The 26,965-nt window shown below is 40.7% G+C and overlaps 1 protein-coding gene across 1 annotated transcript in view; it reads left to right on the plus strand.

Annotated features, from left to right (window-relative positions):
• Positions 1-4,347: 4,347 nt before the first annotated feature.
• plekhh3 (pleckstrin homology, MyTH4 and FERM domain containing H3) overlaps positions 4,348-26,965 on the plus strand; it is a 36,918-nt gene continuing 14,300 nt past the window's right edge. The window contains exons 1-3 of the mRNA XM_085157961.1: positions 4,348-4,978; positions 11,288-11,343; positions 23,755-23,849. Of these exons, the coding sequence (XP_085014087.1) occupies positions 4,844-4,978; positions 11,288-11,343; positions 23,755-23,849 (286 nt within the window). The 5' untranslated portion in view covers positions 4,348-4,843. The remainder of the gene's footprint in view (positions 4,979-11,287; positions 11,344-23,754; positions 23,850-26,965) is intronic.

The raw sequence follows: 26,965 nt of genomic DNA on the forward strand, positions 1-26,965 counted from the left end.
ACTCTGGTTCTCTGCCCAGCCTTCCTAACTGTCAATATGTTATCTTCTCCCTCACTCTAACACTCACAGTGTTTAACCTACTGTATCATTGACTTCCAGACACCAAAAGTTTATAATAAATTATTTCAATTTGGATAGTCCCGAGTACGGGATGATAAAGGTTTTAGAAAAACTATGGAAAAAAATAGAGGACCGAGGGAGAGCGTGATTGTCCTGTACGATTAAATTGTTAACAGCAAGTAAGAAGATATGTTCAGCACAAGTATTTGAGGAGTCTAATTGGGGGTTTTTTTTACCTCTTCTTTGATGTAAAAATACCAGATATTATGAGGGCATATCTCTGCTTGTTTGTATTGTCAGATGTTGTGTCTATTCTTCAGTTGCCCTGGCTGTTTATCTACTCCAGTTGACTATTGATTTTTATCAGTCTCCCATCTTTCTCTATGCCTCTTTAATTCCAGTACATCCCCTCCTCATTTGTTTTTTGATGACAGTTAGTGATAACCACATTTCTGCTATCACGTCTGCTCCTATTTACATTTTCACCAAAGCGGAGGAATGCATGCTTTTCAAATATAATTACTAAGTACAGTAAAGTCTGAAGAATTTAAACAGTGAATCAGCAATGCTACAGTTAAAAGCATTCATTTATCTGATGGAATGAATAATGGTGTCAATATATCTAAATACCCAGATTGAAATCTTTCTAACATCTAGTTGACAGAAGCTGCTGTATAAAAAAAGACCCTTAAAATCACTTTAATAGACTGTGATGTTTCTTGCACATTTTCCGTACTTGGTACTTGCGACACATGCTTCAGGTATAGAATATCACCCTGTCTCTTAAAACATGAGAATCATTGTTGCGAAACGATATCCATCCATTGCACAAGTTTTGCTGTCAGTTAATGCATTGACAGGTTGAACCGGTGCACAGTAATCTTGAGTGCCGAGGGTCACTGTAACGAAGCCAGGAAAGAAAGGGAAACGGGGAGGGGTTAACTGGGGCGAGAGGGTCAGAAGTTGAAGCCAGGAATGTTTTCTCTAGCCTTGCTTGTCACTGATACGATCGTGTACACCATGCAGTCCCCAGGAACAGATGTACCCACAGCCAGGGTTAGAAACACTTCCTTACCTGTGGCATCCATAACACTGTTAAACACTATCTCTGAAGTACTGTAGAACAGGAAAGGGTAAGAAGATACTTGACATGGCATGGGCGTGAGCCCAGGTGTGCACCTAAGAATCCCACTGTCTCTCTTGTTTAATGTTTGATGCATAATTTGGTTAACAAATCTTTTAACAAGGCCCCCTGTGACTGGATGTTCTGCAGTTAAAACCAGATCCTCAGGTATGCCAGGTATTCTAGTGACTTTATTATTCATTTTTGAGTTCTCGTCCATCTATATTTTCACTCATTTTTTGTACATAAACAACTTTTCTGTCACAAATAATCTCATGCACTGCTGGATATTTCACAGTTTGAAGTTGAGGTCAACCGGCCCAGGGCTTTACAGAAGCCTATCCCATTACATGGGCTAACAGCCATCAAACAGCAGTCCTCTGTCCTCTAACCTGCAGCCTAAACTTTTGGTCACCCTAAGCACACAGGACTGGTGTCAAAGGGGTTGGTGCCACAGCAGGATGAGGGTTAAGTTCAATGCTGAATACAGCAGGGAGGAAATGTCTGAGTCACGAGTCAGGGCCACAGAGGGTGAGTTCCAATCCTAAATCCTTACGTGGGGGCTGTCAGATAAACTTTGACCTTGGACCTGACAGAAGGTGCAATTTACCAGATGCGGAGTAGCTTTCATATACAGATATAGAGCTTCTTACTGTTTGCTCTGTGTGCCTAGAGAGCCCTTTGAATGTTTGAATTAAACCTCAAAAGCAGAAAGCTCTTGAAACATATCAAAAGATTTTATCAATCATCACTCAGAGAAGAAAAAAAAACAACAAAAAAAACCATAACAACCACCCAAATGTGAATCATGCAGGGAGCTTTTTGGCAGGCCAGACTTCACATCTCTTTCTGTTGACAATCAATTTGTTTCACCAACATATGAGTCTGGCTGTGATGCGGGCAGCAGTGAAACAGGATCCCGCAGGCAGACACTCAAAGGGGAAAGAGTGAGAGACAGAGAGAAGGAAAGAAAAGAGGGAGAGGCAGAAAGAGAAGGGAACAGCACTCTGCTCTGCTCTGTCTCTTGATGTGTGTGATTTGTGTCTACTCTACGTCTCAGTTGGAAACCCCATATGCCAATTTCAACAAATGGTGTTGTGAGAAGTTGGAGGCAGGAAGTGTGTGTGTGTGTGTGTGTGTGTATCTTGGGGATGGGGGTAGTGATTATGGGGGTGGGGTTGAAGGGTGGAGGACTGAAAAGAAAAGACTGAGGAGAAGTAAAAGAGAAATGTCCCTTCATGTTACCTGCAAGAAATCCAAATTCACACAGTGCTTTAAAAGCAACATCACATTTTACTTGCTGTCACAGAGACACAAGGAAATACTGCAGCTCCACTACATCTAGCAGCTGCATTCCATCACATTTTCAGATTTCAATGACTACCCTGTTACTCCAGGTTCACACTTTCCTCTCCTCTGCCATCTTGAGGCCAGCCAGCTTGGCTTCCGTTCAAACTGGGAGCCCTACCAAATCATCCGTCCTACTCCTGATCTGGTTCCTCAACCTGACACACTGTATCAGGTTATCTTGTGTCTATCCAAGTATGCGTGCGTGAGTGTGTGAGTGCATATATGCATACGTGCTAATAGAGAATCGTGTGTCGTCTCTTGGAAGGGGGAAAAGAGAGGAGGAGGAGGCGGATGGAGATAGTGAAAGATACTGAAAGACTGGGATAAAGTTTGTATGACACAGAATAGAAATTTTCAGATTGTTGCTTTTGTACCAAATACAATAAAATAAAATAACTAATTGCAGATCATATTTGGGTTAAGTTTTTTACTGATATTTGAAAAAAAATTATGCTGTAATACTTTTAGTCTTTCTTTTCTACTTCAGCTCTTTCAGAAACCATACACGGAGGGAGGGTTTTTCTCTTTTTTCACTTTACTAGCGTGGGCTGAGAGAGAGGGCTCTAAAAATAAAACATATGTTCCTCCAGGTCTGTGGGAGCAGAGGCCCCCAAGCGTATTGTTTTGGGATATGGGGGAGGACAGGGAGGATCTGGCCTTGAGAGCGATACTAAGAGAAAAGCTATGGCTTTCAGGAAAAGAAGCATTCTCTTCTGTGTACTAATATATGCCATCTTTTTTTGCAGTTTGTCAAAACAAAACTTAAAATGAAACCAGTTTGCTTCCTTTCCTCTTTCCTTTTTGACAGTGGGAGATTGGGTAAAGAGGTGGCTAGGCTTACGGTCCTTAATGCTAAGGTGAAAATGTGACCCCATAAGCCTTCTTATTGATTTTTCAAAGCCCCAAGGGAGAATGCAGAGTGCAGAGGTTAAAAGTATCTGAAGTAGTGATGTTCCTTTGTGCTCACAGTGCAAAAAATGACCCTTAGTTCGTATGTACTGCATTTGAGAACTGAATTAAAGAAGTATACCTATTGAGCCGATGTGGGTGAACCAGCTGCTGGGAGCTCTACTTGGTGAGGAATGAGTTAAAGCCAAAAGTGTGTGGGGGAAGTCTACACTGAGCAGCAAAGGGGAAATGAAGGCATATTAACGGAGAAATAGCCATGAGTGCTGAGGGGGCTGGATCTGTCACGTGTCTAGTTTTAGCACCAGTGCTCCTGCCTCCTACTGCTGCAGTTTTGTGGATTTTAGTAAAGTATAGCATAGAGAGCAAAGTAAAGAGAGTGTGAAAGATTCCTAATTATACAAACATGACACTGACATAATGTAGCGTAACACTAGCAAGTCTGTGAAGAATTTTGTCCTGATTTTAGCATATTACTATTTTGTAAAATGTCATCTTAAAATACACTTAACGGTCATTTAGAAGTGTATTATTAAGATACGTTATGATTTTGTGTCCTTATTCAATATATTCACAGACTAAACTGGCTGCTGAGACATAATGAGTGTCTGTATAAATACTACAAATACTACATCAGAGAGATTTATGAGCGATTAAAGACACTATCCCTACAAGTGAGCACTAGAGACAGTCAATATTGGAATATTATAATACATCATGTTGATTCTGGATTATTTGATTACTGTCATCTACCACAGGACATGTGACGCTGTGGATGATGTTTGCTTTGAGAGGCGTGCACCGTGGGCGTGGTATCCCGGGGAGTGTCTGTGTCCAGCCAATAGCGCAGTAGAGCTGAAGTCGATGGGCGTGGTCTAATTTCCCACAAGGTCCTGTCCAAGCAGCAGCACGCTTTTGTTCAAACTCGGGACTCAGACATAGCTGAGGTACACTTCCAGGTTACTCGCTGAATGTGAGCAAAAAATGCTGATCTCAATAGCGGTGCTGCTGCCAGGGTTACTCACACTGGTGTTTTTCACTTAAAGTACCAGGTTGGGATACTAACTTTGAGTTTTGTTGCGCCTCGGTTTTGTGAAGTCTAAAGCAGGGTATTGCGAATGAGGCAGCTGGAGCTCTGAAAGCGGTGGAGGATTTTCCTTTAACCACATCTTTGTGTTGGAGAACGATTGCTGTCATGTACACTTACTAGACATTTAATGTTCCTTTACATAAAGGAAGAAAATAAGCTTATGCGTTCCATCACCCTCCTCGCTGGACATCTATGGAGAGGATTTTCTGTATGCGCTCACGCAGCTTTTGGAGTTACTTACGGTCGAGACGACACCGTGAATGTTAAATTTACCGACCTGGATAGAAGAAGACGACACACTTAACCTGATTTGAATGCCTTTGCAAGGAGTTTGCTGGTTTCTGTGCTGCAGGCAGGGCTTCAGTTTGCTCGGACGGGACTATGGGGAGAAAGAGGAGGAAGAATCTTTTGAATTGCGCAACAAGGAGGACTTGACTCCCAATGGACGGGTAAAAACCTACCACCTGCACTAGAACAGTTTCAGAGCACCAATAAATGAATAGCATGTTTTTAATGAATGCCCACACTACATTCAAAATATCAGTATTGGTTTTAAAAACTGCTCAGTTCATCCTACACTGGAAATTCAACGAAAAGAATGTTAGTTCAGTGTTTGAAAATTATTTCACTTGGAAAACTACTGTCCTGTGCACAAGTCTTGAGTCACCCTTTACTTTAGCGTAGGTGCAACGGTTCATTTGTACAAACATATACATGCAGTATACAAGGCAGAGACAGACTGTTTATATATAACAAGCTTAAAAGTCAATATTTGGTATGATCAATTTCCTTCTTTAAAGCAATCTGAACACTCTCAGCCAAGCTTTCTTGTAATTTCTTGAAGTAGTTCTCAGGAATAGTTCTCTTCTTCTTAAAGGTCTTTGGCTTTGTTCTCTGTCAAGATGATCCCACACCACTAATGTTGAGGTCTGGGCTCTGGGGAGGCCAATCCAAGGCAGACTGTGTTCCATATATGCTTTACCTGCATTGGTAGTGTGTTTGAGATAATTCTCATGCTGAGAAATGAGGTCAGTTGCCAAGTAAACACTTTCCTGATAGTATTACATGGTGGAACAAAAAATGTTCATACTTTTCTGTAGTTGTGAGTCCATCAGTTTTGATAAGAGCCACAAACCATGACAGAGCCTCCACCGTGTTTTGCTTTAGGCATTCACTGTACCTCTCTCCTGGCCTTTTCCGTATGTGCTGATGGACCCAACATTTCAAATTAAGATTCATCACTCCATGAGACCTGTTTGAATCTAGTTTTTGTCATTTGGCCTTTTGTCCTGCTTTCCTTTAGCTAAAATGGCATCATGGCAGCTGCCCTTCCTCTGAAATCATTTCCGAAGTTTGGTGAACAGTAGATCAATCAACCAAGGGTCCTGATGCTTTTCTCTGGTCCTGTCAGATCTTTGTTGTTTTTTTAGGGTTTCTTTGGGTTTTTGGCCTCTACTTGTCAAGTTTTTCTTGCATGCTGTACAGGACATACAGAATGCCATTCCCATTTCGGCTAACAGCTCTTTGGGAATCACCTTGTTGGTGCAAAAATGCTTTTTTATGCCTGTCAAATGGGCATCTTTGGCTGAAAATGAGCACATACAAGGACTGGACTGAAAATGACTGAAAAAGCAGCCAATGTCCAAATAAAAGTTTGAAAGACATTAAGAGCTATTACTAAAGACCACTTAAAAATTACCAAGCGGGTCTGGCTTCTTGTGAGCAAAATATTAATAAATTAGACTTTTGCACAGTACTGTACATATAGGTTGGAAATTCAGGGTAGGATAAAGAATTTATCATGCTCCCGTTTATGGCATTATGTCCAGTGAAGTGGTGAGCTACAGTGTTCACGTGCGAGTTTAGATACATGTTCACTGTTAACCTGGTTTGTCTGTTCAATACAAGCCTCTAAAACTGATGCATGACACAGAATCTACTGATCCTTAGTTTAACGTTTAGGTTTGTGTGGTCTTTGAGGCCTGGGCAACATTGAGCAATCCCACATGCACACACTCTCTGATGTAACTTGTCGAACTCGGTGTTGAACTGATCCTGTGTATTTGGCCTCCCATTTGCTCAGTGGCAAATAAGACTGTGGCCTTGTATTCTCTGTAATGTTAGTCATCTGATCAGCCACAGAGAGTTCAGCATTGTCCACCCACTTGTAAGGGGGCATTGTTGCCTTGCATTAAGGTAGGCTCTTTCTGTACAACCCCACATGCAGCTCTTAATGTAAAGTGTCCCAGGAAAAAAAATGCTCTCAAATATTTGTTAGGATTTTGTGCCTTTCCAAACACCAGCTCTTTTTTTTTTTTTTTATCATATTTTTAGACTTTGACTTCAGTGCACACTAAATAACATTATGTGCTGGTTGAAATTATAGGCACAGCTGTTTTGTGCTTCTGAGATAAACTTTACACCAACACTAAGCCTTTGCAGATGAAAGTAATACCACCTGGAGCCATTACTTGCAAATCCTGCTTATCTGTTTATTGCCCCCTTTGTGTTTTTGCAGCCAGCCAGTTATACACTACAGCAATTTGCATGTAAACGATGGAAACGGATAAGTTATACACAGTTATTGGCTCAACAGAAATCTAACAGTTCCAAAAACCACCAGATAAGAGCAACATCTGTTACTCAGCATTATCCGAAGAGGTGTTGGTGTGTAGCACACACTATCTTGGTCATAATCTACCATCTGTTCTACCATTATTGGTCAGAGGAACCCAACGGTGCTTCATATTTGCAATCAATACAAGATCACAGTTACATGTCCCAATGGAGATGGCTGATGACCTTCTAAAGTGAGACACCGAGATCCTTTTTCCTCTAACTTTCCCGGATTCCCTCATTAAAATGCAAACTATGATCCATGTGCATAATTGTGCTCCTCTGGTGGCTTTGGTTTAATGTTTATTGAATTATAGCTTTTTCAGAGACTTGAATCCTGGCCTTTTTAAAAAATATAAAGATAACCAGAGTGCCGTTATTGACTGAACAAAAAGTGAAGTCGTTGAATCTAGTTTTTATTATAAGAAACCAATATGACTTATATAAGCTGATACATAACTGATAGTAACAGGGAACAGCAAAATTATGATTACAACTAAGTTGTTGCATTTTTGTTTTTCATTTTTGAGAGTTGAACCAAGCCTACTGAACTCCTATAGTAATCAGAGAAAATAAAGGGCTTATTTAATGGCACATAGACTAACAGTCTTGTTCAAATGATGAGCTGAATACAAGACTATCCCAATAATGAAATGATACAGTGACATTTTAAAAGGTCAGCTCAAATTTGCAATCTATGCGAGAATAATTGTTTAAAAACAGCTTTTATTATTTCTGGCAGTTTAAAACTCCCCACTCTTAAGCTCATAATGCTGCTTTGTCTTTAGAGCTGCTGTATCCCCAACATTGATGTTACATCACCGATTAGAGTCTTGGCTCTATTGATTGCTGCTCGTAAATATTTATGAATATGAAAGGCTTGACCTGAGTCATAAAGTATTTGCCTGTCTGTATTAATCTGAGTGATGTATTTTCTTTTGAGGGGCATTTTGTCTTAATCTATCATGTGGTTCGGCATGTTCAGTTTATCACATTACTTGTAAATGGAAGGAATCAAATAGTTGACTGTTGTAATTCACAGTAACAATTGGCAGCAAAGCATTATTTTGGTCTTAGAGATCCTTCGCCCAATAATAAATCCCCCTCATGCGACGGAGTTATTTATTGACGCTTCCAGGCGCTTGATGCATTTCAGCAAATCATGTTACCTCTTATTTTGTGCCACTCTGATTGTGACAGTTGTAATTCTGTTATCAATATCTTAAGCTGAGCCAATAATTAGGAACACAGCTGAAACTACTCCAATCTCACATCAGCTGGTCAATCTTAACTGTGTTACAGTCCCCAGAGTAGATCCAGTTGATACTGTTTGGTTTTCCATAATTTCTACCAAGGGGGGTGAGGTCAGTTGAAGGGTTGGTCTATAATGATTTCTAGGAAAGCCATCTGGGCTGTGTTCGATTATTAACCATCATTACATCATTAACCATCCAAAATCACGAGCTCCTGCATTGTTTTACAACATGCTGCCAGAAGACGCCATGATGTGTAGAAACTGAAGTACCAAGGCCATAGATGACACACTCTTCCTTGCCAGGACTTTTCTTACTGACGTTGGGATCATGAGTCAGTGCCGATGCTTATGTAGGCTTGGCCCTTGAGAGCACAGGGCTATGCCAAAACCTTTTCTCTTCATGTTTACAGTCGCCATTCAAAGAAACTACTCTTTAACAGCTGCCCAAACAGTCACACCAGGCTGAATGCCTCCAGTGTAGGAATACTTGGGCACTAATTTTAGGGCAGGATATCCGTCATTCTCTTTTCTTTCCATGTTTCCACTAAAACCATTATTCAGTATTTATGTAATATGTATGCAGTTTTACCAATAAACTACCACCACAGAGGTTTAGGCCCAGGCAGTTGTAAGTGTGGACTGGAGTACCGCAGTGCATCCTGTTGCTCGGAACAAACAGACACAGTCCTGCTTTGCTGAGAGCAGGTCCTATTAGCCATCCCTGCTGCCCTCTGCTTTCAGAGGTGTCACGGTACGCTGGTTTATATTTGGTTTCCGCTGCGTCTCTGCCTCACCACCTCGAGGCCACACATCTGGTCTTCAGGCCGACACTGGCTGAGCCCAAGCATTTTCTCATGGTTACTCAGCCTCCCAGGAGAGCTGAAGGGAGAGAGAAAGAGAAGGGGAGAATAAACTGGGAAAAGCGAGAGCGGAAGTCAGCCACGGAATGAACACATCACGGCATCTTTCCCTATTTCTCTTCAAGCTCTGCTCTAGTCTGGAATGATTCATACCCTGCCGTCCACAAAGAGAGATCTTTTGCCAGGGCTCTACATCGCACGCTATCCTTGTTCCTCACCCCACAGCCCATTAACTCTATTGGAAAGCATTTTTTTTCAGTAAATTGTAAAGACTTGTGGGCAATGACTCAGACTATTTTGACTGTGCCTACCTGTCTTATTAGTTTACTGATTGTTTGATTAGTTGATATTATGAAATTATTGCTTTTATGTCACTGATTTTTATTAAGGGTTTCCTGTCATTGATGTCTGTCTAGATTTTTTTATTAGGCCTGTTGGCTTGACTAAATGATTTACCATACACACACTGTCCCTGTTCCTTTGTTCATATCAGTCTGATTTGACATTTACAGTACTTCCCTCTGAGTTAAACAATAATGAGATCTCATTATCCAAACTGTAATCTTTTCCTTATTTGCATATGGGTCCGTCTGCCTTAAAAATATAACATAGATTCCAAGCTAGCCTATAAATTTGCAGTTCATGTTTTCTTTGTTATTTTTGAACCATCTAAAAAGAAGCCTAGACTGTTTTGTGGGGCAATGGTTAAACTTAGGATAGTTTGCCCTGTAGTAAAGTGTGGTGTGTGAACTGTGAGGAGCCCAGAACTGACCTGGATAGTGTTTCAGGTAGGCCAACACCCCTGAGTTGGGTCAGGGCAGCCACAGGAGCTGGCTCAAGGCTGTGGTTCACAGAGACAACAAGTCAGGCCACAGGGACACACAGTGCTGCTCTGCACACCAGGGAATCTGTCCAAATTGCACACAGGCAAGCTGTCTGATGGGGTTTTCCAAGGTCAGGTTGGGAATCTAGGGGCCGGAGCACTGTGAAAGGAAACATCCTCTTCCATCTTCTGCTTCACAGGGGAGTCCTGGAATGAAAAGTTCATTGTTTCACCCATGAAATTTGATTTTACATGTCTGCCAGTGGTAGGCTCATTTTAGTCAGTAGAGGAACGAATTCCGATTTCCACACAAAACTAATGTCCAAGAAGGTGTTTATGTGATTTTTAAATGAATAGCTGGCTTGCAGTTTAATATCCATCCTTCTATCCATTCTCTTCTGTTTTTCCTTATCGAGGCTATCAGCCTATCCCAGTTTCAGTTTAATATTTAAGTAAATAATTAATCTGTTCATCAGATGATTATTAGGGCACAATAAATTTTACTAGGTAAAGTGCAGTTAATCAGGAAAACCTTGGGTCTTATTTAAGGCTTCTCATCTCTATCATAATCACTGCTATTGTTTGATTTTGTTTTCTGTCAATAACATAACCGTAAAGACTTTATCTTTACACTTATGTGTTTATCTTTAATGTAAAGATTCTGAAAGGCACTTTCTCAATGCAAGCTGTTATAATTAAGGCTAAAGGGTCTCTTTGTCTTTCTTGCTGTTTTTTTTCCCCTCAAACTCTCACAACTTATAGGAATCTACTCACAGATAGAAACAATAAATACAATTGTTCTGGCTGTCCATGCATTCTCAAAAACTGATGTTATTTTTAGGTTAATCTTCTTAGAGAAACGAATGGAGAGGGAAAAAAATCACTTTGGGTTGCAAATGTTGGGGTGCACTCAGCTTAAGCATGAAAAATTCCTCTGTTCCCATCACTTATATTAAATTAGCCTGTTTTGCATGCCATATTTCTCCCATCAAGTTTACTCCTTGCAAGTAAAAGCCAAGCATTACAGGAATAGTGCAGCTATGTGCTGAGGCTTGCCAGGAACAACTGCATGCCCTATTGTAACATGGCTCCTGAAGGCGAAGCATTGAAGGATCACTTCAAACTGTGGCCTATTTCTGAAGCTAAAGCAATGTCTGTGGTGCATGATTGTCGATTTACCCTTTTCTCTCTTTTCTGTTGACAGACTCCAGCCGAGGTGATTGTTTCTCAGCCATCTTGCACAGCCAACGGAACAAATGGGTAAGGAGATAAGAAGCCAATTTCACACTTGAACTTTGGTCAATTTTGGGAGATTTGGATCTGGACATTGTCCAGCATTGTCTGATTTTTGTCCTTTTTCACATGTAGCCAATAGCAAAAGATTGTACATGTCAGCTGCATTATCTGTAGTGGAAATGGTCCATTTCCAATACAGCGTATATAGCTTCTGGGAAGAGCATGCCGGAGACGGGGCATGTGACACCCAATCTCTCACTATGAATTCTCCAGGAAATTATATGCTCTATTATCACATGGGTTTGACTGGGCATTACATAGAACTGGCAGGGTAAAGTCCATTTTATGTCCAATTCGATTTGTTCCCCCATTCAGCTCGACTTGGTTGCAGGCTACAGTGCAAACGACAAGGGAAGTAGTAGTTCCGTCTTTTACTTGTATACTTCCTCTGAGCGCCGGGGATTTCTGTATATATCCGCAGGCGCATGTGTCAATACTTGATTTCTTTCAGTTCCTCTTCAGTATCTCATGGTGTTCTCATGTGTGCATGCAAGTGGCACAGTCATATGCATACTGACAGATGATCTGATATTTGGGATATGTGGTGATATTTGATTTCTTTTAGGTGAAATTAGTTTTCAGTCTTTCAAACTGGTTGAGCTTTACCATTAAGAAGTTAACCTGGCTGTTATTTGGGGTTTTATTTGCCAATAATTTTCCATGTGAAAGATGTCTGATGGAGGTTTTTGACATGTTTAAATTTCCAAACAATTGATTTTCATAGATAAATCGGGTGCATTCAAATAATGGGAACATTAAGGAAAACCATACATTTATTACACCCCCGACCTCCTGAGGCATTAATAGGTTGAATTTGTCTTATTTAAATTTCGGATATCTAGGTCATTGAGTCTCCTTTGCTATTGTAGTGTGCCCTGTCATTTGGCTAAGATATAAAGAGGTGTCTAAGGCCCTCAGAGGGAAAAAAAGAGATTATGGCTGCTTATGAACCCAGCATTATTCATTGTATCATAAGTGAAAAAGTGGGCTAAAATTTAAACAACTTGCAATTAGTCAAGAACAGACTTCACCAGATAATTAGCTGAAGAACAGACTATTTGTTGCAAACACATATACTATTGATGTCACAGTAAATGTTTTTACAATTAGACAAATATAGAACATATTGGACCTCTGTTCAAGATGTGTCTTTTCTGAATAGGCAAAACCTACAGTTTGTTAATGATTATATTCTGAAGACCAGGCCTTTTGCACAGACAAATCAAAGACTGGGTTGCTTGGCCACAGTGATGCTGGTTGATGTGCTATGTTTGGACCTGGGCAGCCTGCAGTCACTAATTTTGAACTATGACTCCTGCATCATATCAAAGGATACTTGAAGATAATGTGTGGCCAGCAGTCTTAAACAGATAAAACTTTAACTGGACCTTTCAACAGGTTTTCATCCTCCCTGCAAATCCACTGAAGAATGGCTCAATAAGCCCATTCAAATTCCTGATTGGAATCCCCTTCAGATGTTGTGTGGGGTTTTGAGTGGAAAAAAACAGTGCTAAGGATCGTACCACTGAATGAAGCGCAGTCAAGATTTTTAGCAAGCCTACACCAGAGTGAGTCATTATGAAAAATGCATACAAGAAGCTAATTATTTCTGCTAAAGGGAGCAATGCTAGTTTCTATGGCTTCCTGTATTTACTTTTTCCACAAAAGACAAGTAATAATTTTTCAGTTGGATTGAATTGATCTTATTTAAAGATATTGCTTCAAAAGGGATGAGATGTTTGCTTATCTGCATATGTGAACGGCAGAAGTTTTCCTGGGATGTACTTACTTTTATTACATGGTTATATGTTAATCTTCATCTTAGATGACTTTAACCAATCACCCTTTCAATATCAGGGCATCTTACTGTAAATGAGATTCAAATGGCCATGTGGATTACAAGTTAATGCAAATGAGAGTCAAAAGTGATTCATGGAGGGCTTGATCCAGACTATTAGTGCATGGCTGTGATCTCAGACAGTGATGTAGCCAGGCTCTGCTTCTCTCTATCTCTGGCATCGTGCCCTTATCACCACCCCGTTCTCCCTTCCACAATCGTAACTGTACATCTGCCGACTCACAGGCAATGAATCACAAAGCTTGACTTGTAGGCCTATCGCCCATCACAAATGAACAGACGAGGATCTGCAGAAACTCTCAACAAGAATAGAGCTGTCCCAGGAAGTGGTTATGTGAGATGAAATATTTTGCTGTAGTCATACGTGACATGGTGTCTTTTGAGGCTTGAGGGGGGAAAATAGGACGGAAAGAAGTAAGGACTGGGTGACTCAGTCCTGCCTCAACAGCACTCCTAAAAGAGGTGTGGCTCGGGTTCATGTGCGTGTGTGTGTGTGTGCATGTATGTCATTTCTGCACTGTTGTGGTCCGCATGGCATGATTAAGTACTAGTTTGAAGAGACTGTGTGTTTGCCTGGCTGTAATCATCACAGTAAGTGCAAAGATTAGAGAGCATAGCGCTTGCTCATTACCTGGCCAATGAATGGACACACCCAGAAGTTCAGCTGTACGGAAGGAATGCCAAGTTAGGCTCTGATAAGCCAGAACTTTGCTATTTTAACAAATTGAGTCATATCAATTCATCTTAATTGTTGCATAAGAGGAGACGCAAGCTCTGATTTACATCGGACTTTGACCAAACTATTGAATTGCATTGTGCACAAGGAAATGTTAATCTAAACAATTAGATGGAATAAAGGTGTGACTGTGATTAATTAGGGGATTTTTTTTTGTTAACATGGCTATACTCTGCTAATTAGCCATGCTACAAGCCTGATGCATTAGCTGATTTCAGGGGGTCTCACAGAATCCATGCCTGCAACTTCCTAACATATTTCCTCAAAATTAATTGGACAAACTAACGCAATTTGAAATGAAGTAACTGAAGACTGAAGCCGAGTAATTGTTTATGTGTTGTCCTTCCTTCCTTTAAGATGATCTGCTAGGCCTTCACTGCAGCCACCTTTGGTTGCTGCTTGTTTATAGGTCTCTGTGTTCAATTTTGCATTTAATAACTGAAAAGCAGTTACTAAATACAAAACGGGTTGAGATCAGAGGATGTTGACTGCATCATGAAAGAATATCCTTCTTTTTGCCTTTAGAAACTCTTTGGTTGCTTTTGCCGTATGCTTCGGGTCTTTATCCACCTACACTGTGAAGTGCTGTCTGATGAGTCTTGCAGCATATGTGTGAATTTGAGCAGAGTATACCCATGTGGACTTCAGAAATCATCCTGCTACTTGTATCAGCACCAATCGAATATTTAAAGATGGCCTCCTTCAATTGTATTTATATATCTTAATCAATCTCAATCATCAAGAAATCCCAGAAAGATGATTGCGTTCATCTGGACGTAGCGTTTCCAGTGAGAGAAATGTTTTTGCATTCATCCAAGCAACTTCTTTAGTCTCAGTTTCCCCAACTTTATAAAAAGTCCATTTGCACAATGACCAAAACCAGCATCATTGCCTAACAATGGACCATGTGCTCAGTTTCAGCATCATTAATGTGCAAATTGTCCTGACCGCTGAAGAAAATGTGTCCACGCCGAGGATCGGGGTCCCCAACGCAAACAGGGGGATTACTGTGAATTATACATCAGTGAAACCAAACAACCTTAGCTACCTTGTCAGGCCAAGACTCCACAGTCTATTTACACTTACAGACCAGTGGCCACTCTTGAAATGATGAGGATGTACACATCCTGGACAGGGAGGAATGATGGTTTGAGCAGGGAGTCAAGGAGGGCATTTATGTGAAAAGGGAACGGCCATCTCTGGACAGAGGAGGGGGCCTAAGGGTAAATCCTTTACCATATTACAATACTATGATTGCAGCTATTTCTCATTTGTTAGTAGTCATGACAATTTGCATATTAACAATTGTGAAACTGACCTCACGACACATTGGTAAGGCCCCAGTTGTTACTTTGTGTGCTGCCAGTAACTTCTTCAAAAGCAACTTCTGTTTTTGGTCATTGTTAAACCTGCAGTTAGTTGATACTGCAGAGGTCACCTGGATGGGTAACAAAGTTCCTCTTGAGGTCTCGTGAATGGCTCCCAAGTAAAAGTCGAGTACTTGGAATCAACTCTAGATCTTTCATCTGCTTCATTTGTCATCGAATTACAAGGAAACGGATCGAACCTGGTCATGAAACTACGTATCACTCAACTGTCCAGTTGCTTTTGAAACTTTTAAAAATGGGAGACTGTATTAAAAAGGGCTGTAATTCCTAACCAGTTAATGCAATACTTTTGTTAATCTCCTAAAGTTAAAGTTGAAAATTTCCCAAAACCTACTTGGGTGGTGTGGAGACACAAAATTACATAAAAATGTTTAATTGTCCAAACATGGGTCTTCAGGCAGATGACACGAGGCCCTCCCTGTCAGTGTTTCGGTCAGTAGGAAGTGCCACCACCCTCCTTGCTGTTCTCATGCTGAAATCCATCTTACATTGTCACTATTTTTTTTTAATTTTTTATTAATCTTCCCTTTCCTCACTCTCAAGTTCCTTCTCATAGCTGAGGCAGGGGAGAGTACAAACTGTTCTAAAAAGAAAGTAGACACTTGAAGACTTTTCTCTGTTCTATCTGTTCTGGAATTAGCTTCTCCTCTTCTTCGCTGACAGCTCTCTGAAGTAGTCAGAAGCTTGAAGTTTTTGCCACTAGATAACTAAAAGAGAACAGTATTAAGGAATGTATTTCATGTGTGTAAATTTATGTACATGCAGGACAGAGGGTGTGTATGCATAACACAAGTGAGTGTTTGCGTGAAGAGCTTAGAAGTGGGCCCCTGGTAATTGCCTGTCTGGATGTCTGTCGTCCTGTCTGTCAACCATCCAACCATCACAATCTGGACTTGTTTACAACATCAACAAATATGGAAAGTTTTAATCCGCGTTACTAAGTTTCACAAGTAGAATGGCTTTATTCAAACTAAAGAGTCACTTACTCTCTATCATAAAATGCCTTGCTGACAACACTTCTTCAGTCACAAACTCAGACTTCCTGTCCCTCCTACTCAGGTCTCATAACATGACTTTGTTTTCCCTCTCCCCTCTGCCTAGTCCAGAGCTTCTTGGCAGTGGTCTTGAGAAAACAGTGTATTTTTAGCTGGGAGGTCATATAGGCCCAGTCTTAATCACCACATTCCCATTTTCCCACCAGCCCAGTTTCAGCCAGAGGCCCGTGCAGTCAGCCTATGCACTCTATGGAGAAGGGAAGAGAAATAGATGGATTTCTACAGGAAGAATGATTATTAAGCCTCTGATATGAGCATGATTTTAATAAACTTTGGTTTATTTTACTTGGTGCTTTTTCTAAATGCCTTTCTGGGCACATCCTGAGCTATTTATACATCAGACAACTCTCCCAAGTATTCCTGTGACTAATCAATGCAATGGTCATTTTTGCAACCGTGCATGTTCTTTTGGGTTACAAGGAATGTTTCATTTCACTGCGGTCATGCAAGCCCAAGAGCAAGGACAGTGGCTCTTTGGCTTTAATTAATGTCTCAGCAGTGTGATTAGATCCTGGACTGAAATCAATTACTCATTGCCACAGAAACTAAAACCAGGCAGACAGACACAAACTAATTAATTCACTGTGCTGCTCACACTGCTGGATGTGTGTCATGGTCATTGTACAGATTTCCTATACGTTGGCTGCTTTAAAAAAAACAGTGAAAAAATCATGCACAACTTTGGGAATCCTTTTCAAAAATTTCTCTTTAGAGAAAAGTTAGAGAAGTGACATTTGGTTAATTTGTTTAATCTTTAGACTTTTATAATATTACGCTGTTTAATTTTTTTTAATGATGGTTACCTGGGGCGATCGTGGCTCAAGAGTTGGGAGTTCGCCTTGTAATCGGAAGGTTGCTGGTTCGAGCCCCGGCTTGGACAGTCTCGGTCGTTGTGTCCTTGGGCAAGACACTTCACCCGTTGCCTACTGGTGGTGGTCAGAGGGCCCGGTGGCGCCAGTGTCCGGCAGCCTCGCCTCTGTCAGTGCGCCCCAGGGTGGCTGTGGCTACAATGTAGCTTGCCATCACCAGTGTGTGAATGTGTGTGTGTGTGAATGGGTGGATGACTGCATATGTAAAGCGCTTTGGGGTCCTTAGGGACTAGTAAAGCGCTATATAAATACAGGCCATTTACCATTTTTATCTCCATCTCAGTTAGAGATCAGAAAGGTAATATTGGTTTAAAAAATTCTACAAATGTCCATCTCCATATCTGTACACACTGAATATTCACATAGTCAGCAGCATGTTTTTAAGAGTATTTTGTCTTTTAAGGCATTCTTACTTCTTTTAAAATGCATCTACTTCTATAAGATGGATCATCTTGCATGCGTGCTGCTTTCAGGTCTATCTGGAGATTTTGTGGCATTTAGGGGCAATGGCAAAAGCTTGAACTTGTGTCTCTTCAGGTAGTCTATTGTTTAGTTTGAAATATGTTTAGGATCATTTTTATCACCAGCTTTAAAAAAAAAATTGCAGGACATCCTTTCTTCTGGGATTTGCTGGCATTTAAATGAATCTAATATTCGCTCCAGCAGTAAAATATTCCCTAAGCTCAGTGTTGTGCAAGGTCACCCTTTGCAAGAGCTAGCTCAAAGTTCAATTCACACAGATTAAATTGAAGAAGTTCACATTTCTCATACCAGCAAGCTGTATTGTTGTTCACAGAGCATCATGTGCAGTTCACGCACTCAGCTGCACTCCTTGGCTTTAAGGAACACTCACATCATGTACATCATGTTCTTCAGTTGAAAGAACCATTTATTTGGGCCAGGGATCACTGAAAATATTTGTTTTTATAGACGTACTCTTTTTAGTAGGTATGCAAACTTTATGGTCACAGTACCGATACATTATATGGATAAAACCTACACAAGGTCAAGGCTTGCATGTAGTAGGCATGCCTAAAGAAGCAGGTCGGCCACGGAACTGTAATGGGAAGCTCCCGACACACAGTTTTTGTGCTGTTGTTAAGAGCTGCGCAGTTATTGAGTCACCAGAGCATTGGCAACTTTGACACACTATGCACCTCAGTACTCCGCAACCTCACTCTGTAACTTTACATGATCTGCCACTTAGTGCCCGAGTTGCTGCGGTTCCTAAAACACTTCGGCTTTGCAAATACCACTTAAAGATGATTGTGTAATATGTTGGAGGAAATACATTTCATGAACTAACATCCTATTAACGTTCTGTGCTTGGATTCTTTGAGCTTTGTAGAATGGTCCATTCATTCCAATTCCAATGTTTATAAAGGCAGACTCTTTTTTTTTTTTTAATAACTGTGGAAATAGGACTGAAAAAAACTGAATCAAAGATTAAGAGGTGTGGCCCACTTTTGTCCATAGTGTACCTTTACTTTGGATATCTGCTGATACAAGTACAACTCTGATAGCACTGGTTCATTTATAGACTGTTAGAGACCAGCAATCTCCCTCTATGTGTCTTTAGGGAAATTAATGTTTACCTAAACATTAGTTTCCCAACTTTGTAAAAGAAAATAGAAGAAATAAAAATATTTAAATATATAAATGTACTAAATTGTTTTTGGGACAAAGATGAGCAGCAGTCTATAAAATAAAAAAAAGTGTATTATTATTGTCTAGTTTATTTGCAGTTGCTCGGCTTAGTGTGGGACTCCTTGTGAGTCTTTTCTGTGGTTTACTGTCATTAATGGTCTTTCTAGTTTTTCTCTGCCTCCTCTCAGTTTCACTGGGTGTGTGTCTGGTACACACTCCACTGAAGTTCAATAAACGTTCAATCATTGTCAGCTTACTTCATCACTGTTTGCTGTTAAGTCACAAACTGTTGCAAACACACAAAGAAAATCTCTTGGGATATTAAATTACTGGCTCTTTGCTGTTAGCTACCTCCCTGGTTAGCTGTACAACTAGCATTAAAGTGCAAAGACATGCGGTATGGCTTGATGTAACGTCGTAAACACAGAACAAAATAGAATAGAATGGAACTTAATAGATCATATACCATCACAGATACGTGACCTATCTCTTTAAATGAGTACTGGACCAAAATCTGATTTTAAAATATTCGACTGATGGCTTGTTAGCACATTCATGCAGAGCACCGTTCATTCTACCGTGCATGTTTCTTTTCAGGAAATATTTCACTTTTTTGTTGTTAGGAACCAAAACTGTATTTCTACTGATGACTTATGCATGAGGATAATTTTTGTGTTGGTGCCACTGCACTTCAGAACAGCGGCACCGCTTTTCCAGACTGTTAAATATTCCTCACGTCCTTTGGCAGTCAAACCGGGGTTTTCCTTTCTTTCTAGCAATGAGCAGTTTTTTCAAAAGGTTATTTGGTCTTCCAGACTTCAACTTGACTATTCCTGGCATTGCTATTCCTATATTACATTTATATATTATTAACTAAGAATCACTTACTTGAATTCAAAGTGAGGTTGTGGTTAGGACAACTTTTGATATTTTATAAACCTCTAAAATTTGCCTTAAGTGACCTAGTTATACTATGATTGTGGAAAACTAAAATCAAAACCCAAATTAGGGTATGAGATCTTACAAAGCAGAGCACATAATCATATATGGACAAGATTAGCAGGTAATGAAGTTGCTGGGAGGAAGCTAAATTCTCATATGGCACTGACTTTACCTGCTTTGGCTGATTAGATATCTTCCTATTGCCTTTGTGGGTGTGTACACACCCGTGGCTGTTTGACATGTTCTTGCCTCTCCTTTTAGTCTTGTTGCACCTGTAACGGTGAGACATTTGAGACAACATTCAACTTTGTCTTTCTATGTAGTGCATGGAATTTGGTGACCTCATTACTAATTACTACTCAATCTCCACCCAGCTAAAGAAGGTAGACAAATTCAACTGTATACACCTACATGAGTGTTCAAGACCTTTTATTATCATGGGTATGACATAAATGGTATTGGCATAAGTCATCTTGCTAAACCTTTATAATTTCTTGGCATTTATTTACCCCCTGAGATTTTCAGGCCCTCCAAATAATCATTTGTAAGGCAAAAGAAGTTACAGTGTTGGTATTATTGGTACGATGTGGCAATTTTCACCCTATTAGACTCTAAAGCATGGTGTCCTTGATACTACCAATAAAAAAACGTAAAATGGAAACACATTTCCAAATTGAGGTGAAATGAGTTCTGCATTAGTTCAAGCTATATTGTACTCTTAATCTTTTTCTTCCTCTTTTCTTTGGTATGTTCTTCTCTATTATTTTGTTCCCATTTGTCAAATACTTCACAAATAATTTGCTGCTTGTAACCACATTGACTCCTGAACTGTGTATTGCCGTTGCCATTGTGGCGATTAGGCATAAAAGAGATTTGGGATACGGCAAACACAAATTGTTACATAGCCCAGTATTTAAGGCCTCATTGGCTTTATATCACGCAGGCAATATCTTCTGTACAGAGGACAGAAGATATTGCCTGCGTGCAACTACACAGGTTGTTAAAACGTGCTTTGTATTCGCTGTGGAATCAGATATCTGTGGTTGTGTGATAATAGGGAAATATGTCCCTTCCTCTCACAAATCAGGTCTCTTTTTTCTGAGCCTTATTTTCATAACTTCTCCCTCTCCCACTTCACGGGACAGCCAACAGTTTTTATTTTCTAGTCGAAACTGACCTGTGTGATGTGGGTCTTTATTTCTTTCTTTACTTTTCCCTTTAACGTTACATGCGCTGCCATATTGGTTTTAAAAGCAATACTGCCGTACAATGCGTTTCTCTGAGATTGTGGAAAAAACTGAAAAAAAAAGTCTAGCCTTCTAGAAGAGGACAAATGAGAGAGAGGTGCGGTCTGTAGAGGTGTGGTCTGTAGATCTGCGTTAGCTCTATTCGTCGTGGTGTCTAATCCCCATGTTAAATTGCTTCCTGCACTCAGGAAGTTGCCTACCGCCCCACCGTCACGGCCTGCTGCTGCAACCTCTGGGAATGTGGGGGGTGGTAGTATGGGGGCGAGGGGGTTGGACTGGGGTTGTACTGTAGGGATGCTGGACAGCTGTGGAGATCCAAAACTCCCACATCAACTTTACTTAGACAATTGCCCCATTTGTTACACCATAGATTGCCATGAAGAAATAGCGCTTTTTACCCAGTTTATGTATACATAGACAAAATGGAATGTCCACATGTGTCTGTACCTACACTGGCAAAATACCAGAGTAATAAATCTGTTGAAGCATTTTTTTTATACCTCCAACATGTGGTCAGAGGACAATGATGGTTATTCTGTGATATAGGCTACAGTGTTGTTTTTTTCATATCTTATCATGTAATTCTTCTTGAGTTAGAAAAAATGTTAGCCACAAAAACAGCTTGTTATATAGAAATAACAGTAGTGATAATACTATACCGCTGTGGTCTGCAGCCACAGTCAATGATGGATAGATTTCAATGTTAGAGTGGGTTTTGGGACAATAGTGGCCCTGCTTATAAATCATTTATTTTGAAAGTCGGGCTTTCGGTGACGCTAAAGTTCAAAACGTTGGACAGAAACCTGGCCTCCTACCTGAGTTTCTGTCCTCTTTTAATGTTCCCTCTTTCTCTACATGGCCTTGTAGCAGTGACTTTTGGCTTGTCTGGTATTATGGATAACACCATTAGGGGTCAGAGATAATATATATGAATGTGCTTGAAGTGTAGCAAAAGATGGATAACCATTAGACATGACCTGAATGTCACTTGTACTCAATTCTCTGAAACGCCTCTCTCAAATCCTGCTTTTCTTTAGAGGAGCTATTTAGAATTTCATTCTTAATATTCGTGTATACTAAACTGATATTTATAAACAGAAACAATAGTACAGTGTTGTCCAGAACATTAGCATGCCCAGTGTGTACATCAGGCTACGCACTCCTCTCATAGTTATTCTATAGATCCTTTTCCCATCCTGTTTGGGCTGCTTTGTCTGCGTGAATGTCTCTGTTATGTAGAGGGAGTTAACAACCTCAAAAAAAGAGATGTCACATTTCTGTGTTTATTTTAATACATTTAAATGGGGTCTGTAGATGGACGGGGTGATAGAGATCCCCATAGGCTGCTGCTGTGGCAGGCGAGCAGGCTTAGTTTTATAGCATGGCTGAGTATAATGTGACAGTCTCTCTCTTCTGCCTTCTGATTATGCGTCATACCAATTTATACACACATATGGAAAAAAATGACCTGCTAGAGTTTCACGGTGTCTGGACATTAGCTTAAATTAGAGATGCCAGTTAGTTAGAATCAGCCACTGCAAATAAACATCATAAAGATAACATATGCATAAGAAACAGCATTTCAGAAATCCTTTGACCTTATCTCGACTCTCACCTGTGATCAGTGATCAGGTCAAAGGACAGAAATTGGCAGCTGCTGTAATCTGAGCCAGTGCAGATAAAGGTATATTCTGACCCACTGATTATTGCTGCCTTCAATGAGGAGGAACCTTCCTGAATTATCAGATCAATAATGACATAAATCAGCTAGCAAATGCATAGGTAAATAGATGAGAGATAACCCGGGGAGGGAAGGAGGGAGGGCTTGATTTCATTTCCTGAGTGGTAATCCCGGGAGGAAGAAGAGGTGGAGAGGACAGGAAGGAAGGAGCGCTTCGTCACTTGTACCTAACATGCTAGTTAGATCCAGGAAATAGAGAAAACAAATGAGTAATTAGGTAAATAAATGGCAAGAGATAAAACATCTAAACAATGTAATAGAATTGAAATGGGCCTTGGCCAGAGATAACAAGTCTGAAGTTGTCCACAGCATTGCTGACCAGATGCAGAACAGTCAGTGTGCGTGGAAACGGCTGTAGACTTGATTGTGGGGCATTAAAGGGCGAACAAGAAAACATCCATTCAGCAGATTTAATGATGTTTTTGATGTTTATGCTTTAAACTATCTGAGGCGGTGACCTCTTGAACCTTCTGCTTTCCTGTGACCAGCATGAGCTGGCTGGCTGGGAGTCGGGGCCGGCGTCGCTCTGTCACATTTATTTTCAGTCGCCCCTTTGGCTCGCCGGCCAAAGTGATAAAAGAGAGACGAGCTGTCCACAGTGGCGTGGTATGTATGAGTGTGTGTTTGCGGGCTTGCATGCTCCTAGGGAGGGAAAGTGGGAAAACGCTAGGGGACAGATATTCGTGGCACCTCTTTCAGTGTGATCCCCCTCCCCACCTAAGAGTATCAGAGAGGCTCAACGCTGGCAAAGAGTCACATTGGGGCGGGGGGTCACAGCCAACTGTGTGTCTTTGAGCCAATTAACTGTCTAATGGGAGGGAGTAGTCAGGGGAAGACTTGAGTTGAGAGGGAAGCAGGGTTATTTACATTCTCTTTCTCCTCTTCCACTTAGCCACACTGTCTCGGAGTCTTCTGAAGAGATGAAAAGCCTGATCATTGACAAGAATAAGATGGGACAGGAGGAAGAACCTGAACTCTTGGTAAAAGGTGAGCCTGACACACGCAACTAACACAGCACCACCGTTTCTCTTATCCTCCTTAAATACATGCATCTACCTGCTATAATCAGATATTCATTATGCTGACATCATTACTAATTAAGTAGGCTTCAGACAGGAAAATTATTTTTTAAAATGCCAGTCGTCAGTTTACTATTTAACAGAAATACTTAACTTTTTAGTATTTTTTTTAGCAATGCAAAATGTATCTGGACAGTTGTTTGGCCAAATTGTGGGGGGAAATGAGCTATTTTAAGACTTCCCCTTGGTATATTAAAAATTTTCATGTAATATTTATTATTATTTCTTTTTTTAAGGCTAAACAGTTGATTGAAAAATCCAAAACCTAACATGAAGAACAATCACTAACAAAGTGAAAAATCTGTTGTTGTAGTTTTGTTTTCCAGTTTATTCACCAACTCCCTGCAGGGCTCAGTCAGTGCTGTTCATGTCTTTTTGTATGGTGTATATTTCATCAGGCTAATTGCCTCCTGTCGCAGCTCCATACTGGGCTGTTGCCCTGTAGCCAACCCCTCTCTTACCACATGTGGCACACAGCTGCCCCCACCCTCCCCTCTGTATGTATTAATGCAAAGACAGCTACTGGCATCAGGAGCTCTATCCTGCATGTCTGATGCTTTTGAGGAATGATCTCATAGGATATTTCTGTGCTATTTATTTTTTCCTTTCTTTTTTCCGTTCGGCCTGCTGCTGACAGGGAGCAGTAAAATGCCAGTGCTTAGATATGTTACGTCCTGCTGGGAATGGCGACAGTCAGATTGCCTAATTCTGACAGCAGTTACCATGCACCCTTGGCTATGGCCTCCTCCCTTACTGCTGTCCCCACTGTTTCACTGTTAGAAGAGTTTCCCTGTGAAACTGAGGACGGCTACAGTCTGTGGGCAAATTTCATTTAACATTTCAGCTCTTGCACCACATAGCAATCCTTCACTACACTTCACTAGGCACCACTATTACAGCCAACAGCAGGCAACCTCAGGGTGTTAGATAATTCTCTCTGCATACTGCACAAGAATATGTTTTGAAGGATGCCTCCATTAGGACTCTCTCTCTTTTTTTTCTCCCTTTTTTTTTGTAGGGCATCCCGAGGCTACATGGGCGACTGTTGCCCCAGTATCTAAAGTAGGCCAACAACATTACAGATATAGACTGACGAGTGCTGACAGACAGAGATGTTGACATTGGTTTATTGATATACCTTTGTTGATTTAAAGTTAAAGTTGTTCCTCACGTGATGCAGTTTCTCATGCTGCAGTCGTCTACAGCTGAATCTGTCTGGTGCTTTATGATTCAAAGCAGGGGAAAGGTTTAGCTTTACATTTTTTTTTTTTATCTGTTCCACACAAAAGTAGTTCAACGCCAGTTTGTAACGTATTATTTTCCTGAAATGCTGCTCTGCTTCCGGAGATGGTTTTTATGACATGACGGCAAGCACAACACCGCGACCCATTTTCTCAGACGGATGTATTTTTATCATGGAGTTCAATGTTCAGTATATTAAACAAACTTTCAGCAGTGAGAGCAGCAGGAGGCTTGCAGTAAAAAAAGATGGAAATACACAGAGAGAGAGTGTTTTCTCAATCTGTGTTTGAGGGGGCAGGGCACTGAAGGGTCAAGGGTCACAAATGAAACAAATTAAGGGCGAGCTGTGGCCCTCGGGGGAGGCATTAGCTGGCTACAGAGATGAGATCCAGATGGAAGATCATCGGTGGGCTATACATGGGGTCTCCGGCTTTATCTCTGTCCTTTTCACATCAATTCTTATTGCATTGTTTAAAGTTGCAATATTAAGTGCAGCCTATGTGGTGTATATCCCATGCCTGCGACAGAGCTGCGGGGCGTGCAGGCATGCCTGTGTCTCGTTTTTGATCCAGCCAGCTTGTCTGCCTCCTGTCCTGCGTGTCGTCCCAGCTTTCTTTGTGATTTTTATTTATCCATTTCACATTGGGTTTTGATGCTGACCCTCTCTGATGTGGTGTTAAGTACCTCCTGGGTTTTCACTTTGGGCTATATTTGAGGATTGGTTATGGTAGGTTCAAAATCCCCTCTTATATCATATTGAGGCCTGAACCTTCACCCTGTCCTTTCTTTCTTTCTTTTTTCTTTTTTTTTTATTTGAAGCAGGAGCAAAGCAACAGTTTCTCTGTACTTCCTGGGTAAACCACATTTAAGCATGGTTAAAAAGAGGGAGAGAAGAGAAATTTGGGGCAGATGAAAGTAAATGAGAAGAGAATGAGAGCAAGAGGAAGAAAGATGCAAGCAAAATTATCTCTGGGTGACAGGTGACACACAGCTCGCTGACCAGAGAGGAAGTTGTGATGCTGGGGAGGCGTTATTACAGTTTCGCAGGGTTAGAGGCTGAAGATATATTGCCTAATTCTTTCTTCTAAAACCAATCTCAAGAATGCATATGCAAGCCATATGCATTGTCATGCACAGGCACCCCAAGTATGGCTGACTGCCACTGCATCTCAATGCCCTAGCCCTGCATATAGTCCTACACAACCCAGTATCAGTCAAGGTGGCCAGCCAAAAGTAATTAAGTTTATTTATCTACTCAGACATGAAATGATTATGTACTTATGTAATTGTTCCTTATTAGGAACAATTTGTACACAACTGGGGATGCAGAAGAGATTTGGGATCAGTAGATCTGGGCTGTTGCAGTTTTTCCAGTCCTCAGAACTTTAGGAACACAAGAGTCTTTTATTACAGAGAGAGAGAGAGACCTGACAAAATTAGCAGACATGCCTAAAAACTAGCTGCCTCATTCTCTTTGTGTCTCTCTTTGTCTCTGTCTTCTTATCTGATTCTGTCAGCCTCAAAAGTGGCAGTTATGGTGGCTTCGTGCTGCCTTTAATGCCTATGCTATTATCTGGCCTTATTTTTAGCACCTACTATTTATTCCAACAAAACTTTTACTCATAGATTTCTGCAAACTTTAGGGACAGTTACAGCCCTTGGAGATTATTCTTTGTGAACACAGGGTGTAGCAGCATTTATAGACCTACAACCTTTCAAGGGAAATGCTTGCCTTAGTGTGAAAGTCCCATACTTATGAAAGAAAGTTGCAGAGCATTGTTC

The sequence above is a fragment of the Neolamprologus multifasciatus genome, chromosome 4 (assembly GCF_963576455.1).
Source record: "Neolamprologus multifasciatus chromosome 4, fNeoMul1.2, whole genome shotgun sequence".
In the NCBI taxonomy this organism is placed as follows: Eukaryota; Metazoa; Chordata; class Actinopteri; order Cichliformes; family Cichlidae; genus Neolamprologus; species Neolamprologus multifasciatus.